At 37.7% G+C, this 9,133-nt stretch overlaps 1 protein-coding gene across 2 annotated transcripts in view; it reads right to left on the bottom strand.

Moving 5' to 3' along the window:
• Positions 1–2,531: 2,531 nt before the first annotated feature.
• The window catches only part of LOC122819478 (mediator of RNA polymerase II transcription subunit 13-like), a 95,241-nt gene continuing 88,639 nt past the window's right edge, over positions 2,532–9,133 (bottom strand). For both annotated transcript variants that reach the window (XM_044096235.1, XM_044096234.1), the window contains exons 23-31: positions 8,884–9,072; positions 8,566–8,789; positions 6,835–6,977; positions 6,090–6,248; positions 5,595–5,759; positions 5,305–5,468; positions 4,549–4,713; positions 4,205–4,314; positions 2,532–4,090 (exon numbers count right to left, since the gene is read on the bottom strand). In XM_044096235.1, coding sequence (XP_043952170.1) covers positions 3,958–4,090; positions 4,205–4,314; positions 4,549–4,713; positions 5,305–5,468; positions 5,595–5,759; positions 6,090–6,248; positions 6,835–6,977; positions 8,566–8,789; positions 8,884–9,072 — 1,452 coding nt within the window. In that variant the 3' untranslated portion in view covers positions 2,532–3,957. The remainder of the gene's footprint in view (positions 4,091–4,204; positions 4,315–4,548; positions 4,714–5,304; positions 5,469–5,594; positions 5,760–6,089; positions 6,249–6,834; positions 6,978–8,565; positions 8,790–8,883; positions 9,073–9,133) is intronic.

Here is a 9,133-nt window from a genome sequence, read left to right as displayed (position 1 = left end):
TTTTATTTTTTTTTTTTTTGCTTCCACTCATCCGTAAATATTCTTCCCTGCTCACACAAAGGGAACACAGCTCTTACCTTCTTTGAGGCGGACATCATTTAGAGTCATTACATTTGCACAATAAACTAATTCAAAAGTCCTTAATGTTTTCAAATTTTTATAACATACTCCAACAACCATCTAAAGCTCACATACATGCACACATAAAATTATTCTTACACATAACAAGCAACTTACTCTTACCTCATTTCCTATTTTGTACCTATTCTGATTTTATCCACAGAGAACATTTTGGCTGTCAGTATTTAATTTTACTGCAACATGCAGTTTCCTGCAAGTTTGCTTGCTGATCTGTGGGAGCTGAATCAGAAGGCATTTCATCGGCTCCTGAGGTGAGCCAGCTGCGTGTTAATACTATCCTGCTGAACAAGAAAGACCAACGACAGTAGGAAGAGTTCCTCAGTAGTGGCGTTCATCAATTTTGTTTGCTCTAACAAACTATCAGTAAATATTGATCTTTTGCAAAGGTTGTTTCTGCATTCCAACTTTTTACACAAATAAAAAAAAGGCAAATTGATAACAGGCCCTAATAACATAAGGTTTAAACCAGAAGTCTACACACGCCGAATAAAAAGATACATGCAGCTTTTTTAAATTTGTATTTTTTTACTGTCTAACATTAGGTCAGACAAAAAGTTTCTTGTTTTAGGTCAGTCAGAATTACAACTATTTCTGTTTGCTACAAGGCATAAATTTGAGAGATGGAATGTCAGATTGATTTATTAATTTCTTAAAAATCTAAAGTTTACATACGTTTCCTCAGAATTTGGTAGCATTGCCGGTTGCCTGTATGAAAAGGGTCAAATGTTTTATGCCCATGAAGTTCTGTCCCATTCTTGTCACGTACTGTAACTAAGCCAGGTTTGTAAGTCGTCTTGCTCACATACAGCTTTTAAAATTTACCCACAGCTTCTCCATAGGACTGAGACCAGAGCTTTTTGGTGACCACTCCAAAATGTTGATGCTTTGTTCTCAAGCTACTTCTAACCACTTTGGCTGTATGCTTAGGGCCATTGTTAATTTGGAAGACCAATCTGCGCCCAATCTTTAACTGGCTGGCTAACATCTTTAGATGTTGCTTCAATATTTCCATAATGTTCTTTCCTCAAGATTCTATCTTCTTTTTGAAATGCTCCAGTCCCACAACAAGATGCTGCCACCCCCATCCTTCACAGTTGGAATGGGGTTCACAATGTTCCCTACAAATACAGCAATGCTCCTCATGGCCAAACAGTTCCACATCAGACCGCAGGATATTTCTCCCAAAAAGGAAGGTTTTTGTCCCTGCATGCTTTGGCAAACTGCAATCTGCCGTTTTAATTTTCTTTCGGAGTAGTAACACTGTCTCACCAGCATCAGCTGGTCATCATCCTCACAAAATCTTTGGCTTTTGTTCTGAGTTAGATTTTAGCACATTTTGGACAAAATATATTATTTACTTCCTGAGCATTGTGGTAACCGGAAATTCCCATCATGTCTAGACTCGCATATAATTGTTTGAACAAATGAATGCGTCACCTTCAAGCATCCGAAAATTCTTCCCCATGATGAACTAGTCCACCACAAATATCTCTTCTTGATATTGATGATTTGTTTTCAAATTCCCATCATAGCAAACTAGAAGGAAGTATGTCTGAGGAGGTACCTTATAATAAACCCTCAGGTGTGTCACCAATTAACTCAAATGTGTCAGTTGGCCTATCAGGCGTTTCCAAAGCCGTGACTTCATCACTTAAACTTTTCATCATTATTTGAAAAACATAAAAAATAATGAGAACCAAATGTACCAGATGATTACTCCGTAATCATCTGGTACACAATGTTCTGATAAAGAATTAAAATTGATCATCACTGTACTAAAATTCGGATGAAGAACTTTATGTGCAGGACGGTTACTAAGTAATCATCCGGTACACAAAGTTCTAAGTAATGAGACATTAAAAAATACTTTCAGTATTGTGGCATAACAAATAGAAATAAATGTGTTAATTCTAACTGACCAAATACAAGAGATGTTTGGTCTGATGTAACTTCAGACATTGAGAAAGAAAGGTGTACATGTCTTTATTTGGTGTATGGAAATTTCTGGCATCAAGAACTTTTGTCGTTATATCCACCTTCCAGACCACTCGGGTGTTCTGGTTCAAATCTACTTTGCATTCCCAGAACCAGAACCAGACATGGAGAAGCATTCAGTTTTTATGCTCCTCTAATTTAGAATAAACCTCCAGAAAATTAAAAAAATGCTGAAACGCTGAGTTCTTATAAATCAAGACTAACAACCCTCTTCTTTCAATAAAAATAACTGGAATATTGAATAAATTCCCTTTTTTTCCTGCAACAATATTTCAGCGTATATGATCCAACACTTTAACATCTGTCCCAAGGCAAGTAGATCTTCAAAAGGTAAATTTCAAAATGAAAAACAATAAACAAACGTCATGTATTAAAAAGAAGCACTGAACGCAGCATCATTCTCAAGAGTTTTAATAATTTACTAAAAAAAGAGTGTAAAAGTAACAGATCACTTCCACTAAAGGTAATCTGTTTAATATTCAAAGTGATGACAGATGTAACAAACTTTTGCACTTGTCTGTACATGTGTGTACGCTTACTTGGCAACTGGCTGGAATTCAATGACTTTTGCACATAATATGTCTCAAAAAACTCACAGCGGAAAAAACAATAATCATAAAAATGATATGAATTACTTTAAAATAAACCAACCATCATGAAATGTACAGCTCTTAAAAAATAGCAAAAATAACCCCCCAACAATCTGAAATGTGTATATACAAACATGCTTAGACTCTAACAAATAGCAGACCGAGGGAGGCGGAAGAAACTGAGCCTTTTTGATGGTTTGCTTGACATCATCTAGGAAAGCCAATGAAATAAATGGGTCAGTCTTAAAATATCTGATCAATTTGAACTATCAGCAAATTTTACTTCCTATTTCAAGTTTTATCATTTATTTTTTTGGCTGAATATGAATACCTTATAAATATACAGCATACTGTATTTTCTGCATCAATTTAAGTTAAACTCATTAAATAAAAATGTCCGTAAGTTAAGAAAATAAAAAAAAGGACAAAAATGCATCATTAATGTGTGCACTTCTAAAGGGTTGGCTTTGCCCACCCCATCTCCATCATTAAGTGCCTGTTTGCGAGAGGTAATATATATTTTTGTATTTACATTTATATATATTTATTTAGATTCATATATATCAAATTCTAAGACATGATATAATCTGTATAAATATGGCATTTTTACAATTGCATTAAATTGACATTTCATTTTGCATCCCATGACAATTATCAGTCACTTGGGAAAAAAGGCTTTGTTTCTTTCTTTCATTGTTTTAAATATTAAAAAATAAGTCTCAATTCTTTGTAAATGTAGGCCTTACAATATAAATAACACATCTTTTTTTTGTCAAATAGTTTCCATTGCGTGTGTATCTGCAACACTTTAGAAAGTGAGGAAAAAAGTGGCATCAAATTGCTCCCCCCGCAGGCAAAAAAGTTTCCGCAACCAGCTGCAAATCCAGTGCAGAACTGTAGAATCCATGTGTTTGTGTTGTCATGCAATCTGCTGGTTGCGCAGTATGGAGTTATGTTGTCCTGCTCCGATGACCGTATTCACAGCCAGAACTCCATTCCTCAGATGCTTATGCGATGCCCGTGATGCTTTTCCTTTTTTTGGGTGAGCATATTTGGAGCCATCCGTTTTGCTCTTTGCACGCCACCATCAGAGTCACTACTGACCTCACTCTCCATATTTCAGCCCTGCCCATGAAATCCCTGTCTACTTCAAAGCAACAGAGGAGCACTGGTGCTCTCTGGTGGTCATAAAGAGGCACAAAAAACTGTAGACTCCCATTGGTCCACAAAGCTACAGTAAGTTCAGAATGGCATTGTACATCTGGACCAGGACAGCAAGATGGACAGGCAGGCAGGACTGACGGTCTTGTGTGGCAGGTGTGCATGTCAGCCAGGAGAGGGCGTTGTACTGTTCTAACACAAACCTGTAAGAGAAATATTCAGTTTTTACATCACTAGACATATATGAAATTCTGACAATATTAAAGTTTATTTCATAGTTTAAAATCTAGACAGTGCTGTTTGTGATATATATTTACCTTAAGACATCAGAGGTGGTCTTTGAGTCTAAGGGGTGAGGGGTCCGCTTGGTCTTGTCAGACGGGATCTCATCTGACTGAGCTATGGAGATATGGTGGTGGAGAGATGCCTGGAGGGAAGAATCAAATTACAGTGTCAAATGCTGATTCAAATAAAAAAAAAAAAAAAGAAAAAAAAAAGGCTGCATATTTTAACTTCCCAGGGCAAAGAATCATATATAGGGAAATACCTAAGGGAAATAAAGCCAGAGTAACCGGGGAGAACCAGCGCACTCATAGGGAGACCATGTAAAAGCTCAATCCCGAAAGCCCCCCCAACAGCCTGCACATTATGATTTCAGTACCTTAAGGAAAAGTGGACACTGGCTCTCAGCTTGTGGGCAAGATGCCCAAAACCAGTGAGGAAGTCCGTTTGCCTGAGCGGTGGAGACGTAGTAGCCCAGAGCCAGCGGCTGCTGCTTCAGCTCCTCTGGAGGGTTGTCCCTGGACAGCAGGCGCTCTCCCTGGCTCTACAGACACAAAGCAGAACTAGAAAAATTAGGACCTCCTTTCACCTCTTCCATTATTTATCCATTGATGATGGCATGGCCTACTTTTGTAAGCTTTTGTTATTAAACTGAGAGATCAAGTGTCTAACAAAACTACCGTACTATGAATTTTAATCTTTACAGTATGATGCAGAGGTTTCAAAATACACTCACTTGAAGTTACACAGTTTGTGTTTACAAATGTACCAGGTGTGTATAAATAAACTGAGGAAAATCTCCATAACCTCCAGAGTAATTTTAATTCTGGCTTCCTCTGTGTCGGCATCTAATTCCCATGCATGTAACTGAACTATTGCTACACAAAATAAACAAGTTCACTTTGAAGATTTAAACTAATTCCAAATGACATTTTAATCAATATATGCTCTAAGACAAGGTAACACAGCACATTACAGCCCATTAAAGTGTTGTTAAAGAAACCTTTGGAAACATGTGAAAAGTCTTCTAAATTATGGGGAACGTATTTATTTTTAGTAGGCAATAGTTGGTGTTTTTCCTAGGGATCATGTACAAATTCTATTCACTTAAATATTATTTGTATAACTGACTCACCCTGGTATGGTGAAAATGTGATCCCATTCCAATCCCTGAAGGTGACCCAGGCGAGGGCACAGGAGAGGTGTTGGGCGGTGAGTGAAGAGATGTGATCAGCATCATGTCATGTCCAATATCGTTTTCCAGTTCGTCAGGGAAGGGAAGATCAGGGAACATGTCATCTGAAGAAAGAAACAAACAGCAGACAAGACTTCGAGTATCAGAATGTAAATCACTATCCGCAGGAGCTTAGATTAATCCCTGTTTCAGTCACATTTAGCACAATTTATATCATTATACTTTATTACCATTATTGTCTTCAGTGGGGTAGGAGCTGGGAGCCAGCTGAGTGGTGGCAGAAGTTGGGAAGACTAAGATATGTGTGCAGGAAGCATCCTGAGGTGTGTTCAGCTGCGACGTCTGTAGGTTTAAAGCATTGCTGCGTCCAAACACAGAGCCCATGGTCACCGCATCTAGAGGCAGAAAAAAAACAAAATATGATAGTGATGTTTTCTATGTTGTGCATTTCTGCATGTGCAATAATGGCACATGTTAAAGGTGAGCAATGCTGCAAATGAAATGGTCCATTTTTAGAGGGATTTCACCCTCAAAAGCAAGAGCACAGAGAGTACAAAATGCGGCATTAAAATGAAAAATCAAAACAAAGATTCTCTGGTACAATTAAGAAAAAAAAGCTTAACTTGGAACTGAGTACAACTTATACTTTACGTTCACTATTAAAGCACACTGGATTCCTTAGTTACAATGAAAAAAGGAACATTTATTGTGCAGTTCCTACATACCTGGCATGATCACAAATGAGCCCTGGGGCTCCATGGCAACCAAGCAGGCACTGAGGATGGAGGGAGAATCAGCAGCTGAGATCCCACACACACGACAAGCCTCCCTCAGCTGCCGTCCAATTGATTGGAGGGAATGCTCCCCGAGGAGTGAACTCCAGTCTAGTTGGAAGATAAACTGAGTGAGAAGTCTTTTTCTCCCATTATATTCCATAATATCATCTTACATTGAGAAAGCCAAATGGCCTCTAGTATCAAAGATGGACTTAGTGAGAGCAAGTTTCCCATATTTTTTCATGTAACATTGCAATATTCTCCTATTTTTTTTTCTTTTTAATTCTCTGTTCATTATTGAAATTTTGAAATATGCTTAATTCACTATGACTTTATGGAAGATATTTTCCCACAAATATATCTATTAAAGCTAAATTTAAATATGGTAAAAATAGAGACAAAAGGAAGAAAAAAGAAGTAAAGAAATGCATAAAGCATGGAAGGAAAGAAAGAGATCTCTATTCTATAATAAAAACCAAATAGGGTGTAAATGTTGCATTATTGCATTTTTCTATTGTTTTATATGCCAATAAAGTAAAATGTTATATTCAAAAGGCAGAACTTATACAAACCTTTTGGTATTTTTGGTATTAAAACTAAGTAATCCAGATGGGCATGAAGTATTTTTTTCACTAGCCATAACTCAACAAAAATTTTAACCAGAAAGGACACTTTATTCTGAGCACTTACTCACCTTTAAGCTCCCCATGACCCAATCTGCCTAATCGACCTATAACAATCCTCCAAGGCAGGGAGGTCATCTGAATGATGCCAATACACCACTCCCACACTTTCTGCAGACCCATCTTCCTCGCTGATACTTTAGGACGCCTCGTTCTGAAGTGAAGAAAATGTAGTTGTAGAGAATTACTCACATTAGTTACATTAGTCTGACATGTCATCAAGAGCAGCATAAACATTAACAATAATTATTTTTTGTTATGTTTCAAGCTTGGTATTATGAGCAAAAATCCAGTAGTGGTATTTGACAGGGATGATATAACTCTTCATCCAAGGTTTCTCTGAGGCAGGTGTCGTGATGAGGGCTATTCAACTACTAAATTGCATCTCCAGTCAATGGGGAGTTAATACACTGCACTGTCAACGCTGTAGGACACTACTCACATTCAGTTCACCTTGGCTAGATAGAAGTGTGGAAGTAAGCTTCTGATTTGAGATCCTTACTCAAGATTAAATTAAACGGTGCTTCACTTCTTTAAAGTTATTTGGACTGCATTTGATATAAAGTCATAATATCTAGACTCTCCAAAGCTAGACAGGACTATTCTATGATGTACAGAAACTCTGTAAAACACAGTATTGGATTTGTAAAATCTCTATTCTAAAACTTAGAAAAAGTTTCTCAATTTTAAAGTATTGAAGAGAGTGGAGCAGTTTGTAAAAGCAAAGGGAGTTTCACAAAAACATCAACAAAGCTGCAAAAACATACTACTGGCAATGATTATAGCTATATTTATAAACTGGAATGTTTCAGTGCGTTCCGTTTAAGCCATAATCTGGAAGAAGAAAGAACATAATTTCCCCATAAAATAGCAATAGCCTGCTGGGACTCATAAGACTTCTGACAGAGGAGTCCAAGAATAATTAAAATACTTATGAATGTAGCTCTTACAGAGAGGTTCTGAAAACCTGGAAATAACAGAAAGAGTCTTTCCATAAAAACAGTAAGTAATGCACTAAACCACAATGTCCTCTATGCACAAACACTACAAAACACTCCAGTGCAGAAAAAAAAAACAGATGCTGCAGTCTGTTTAAGGTTTGCTTCAAAATATTTGGTCAAGCAAATGAAATACTAGAAGAATATGATCTGGTCAGATGAGAGCAAAGCTGCCCTGGTTGGATGAGTGGTTCTGTACATCACCCCCAGAAAAACAAACAGAACAGTAAAAAATTAGTAAGGAAATATGCAGGCGGGAACGACTGGTACTGTCAGACTTCATATAACTGAAGAAAGAATGAATGAATAAATGCACTTGTAGATTCTTGAAGATGAAAAAAGTGTGGATTTCTAAGCAGAATAATAGTCCCAAACTCATGCTAAGTAAACTCTTAATTCATAAAATGTAAGTAAGAGTCTAATGATGGCCCAGTCAATTAACTTGTATCCAATTCAAAGTCTATGGAAAGAAAAGAATTATATGGAGTGCATTGTATCGGCACCCAGAATCTTCAAAACATATTCCAACATTTTACCTATAATTCATCTTGTGGATTCATTTGCTTTAATTTCTTGTAAATGTGTTTAACTTCAGTTGTTACTGACAATATATTTATTGAGAAAAACTTTGAAGTGTTCAATTCTTATTTTGCCCACAGAATACATACGATTGCGTGCAGATAGAGGGGCTTGCCAGGGACAACAGGCAAACAAGGACTGCCAGTGCAGATAACCACAGCTTACCTATTAGGAACATCAACATTAATAACACAGGTCTCCAGGAGCTCCCCCTGCTGGTCCGTACAGGACACCAGGATCCAGCGTTGGTCATGAGACAGGCAGTATCCTACAAAGAGTACGTTGAATTTGGGTGGGACCTCGGCCCATATCTCTCCTGGTTCTGGATGCTTTGGACGGCTCGGCCCGAGTATGAAGGGTGGTGAATAAAGCTGTAGTGGTCTAGGATACTAAAAGAAAAAGGTGAAAACAGAAAGATATTAAAATGTTGCTATAAGAACAAGTGAAAGTTTAGCTTAAATCAAGTTAAATTCTCATGCAGACCTCAGGGCTCTTCAGTACCGAACTGACGGTGGACACTGGGCCAAAACCAGTAAGCGACTTGATATACGTTTGCTGGGGTAGCAGCCGTCTGCACTGTGAATAGCAAGAGAAGGCCATGGAGCGGAGGTGTTGCAGGTACAAACGGCTTTCTCCACTCGCTGGCTGGAGAAGATACTGGCACGGCACCACCTGAAACACAGGCACAGGATGGAAACAAACTAAAACATGTGTCTTTACTTCAGAACTGCCA

Source organism: Gambusia affinis, linkage group LG17 (genome assembly GCF_019740435.1).
Source record: "Gambusia affinis linkage group LG17, SWU_Gaff_1.0, whole genome shotgun sequence".
NCBI classification, from domain to species: Eukaryota; Metazoa; Chordata; class Actinopteri; order Cyprinodontiformes; family Poeciliidae; genus Gambusia; species Gambusia affinis.
This window is presented reverse-complemented; position numbering and strand designations above follow the sequence as displayed.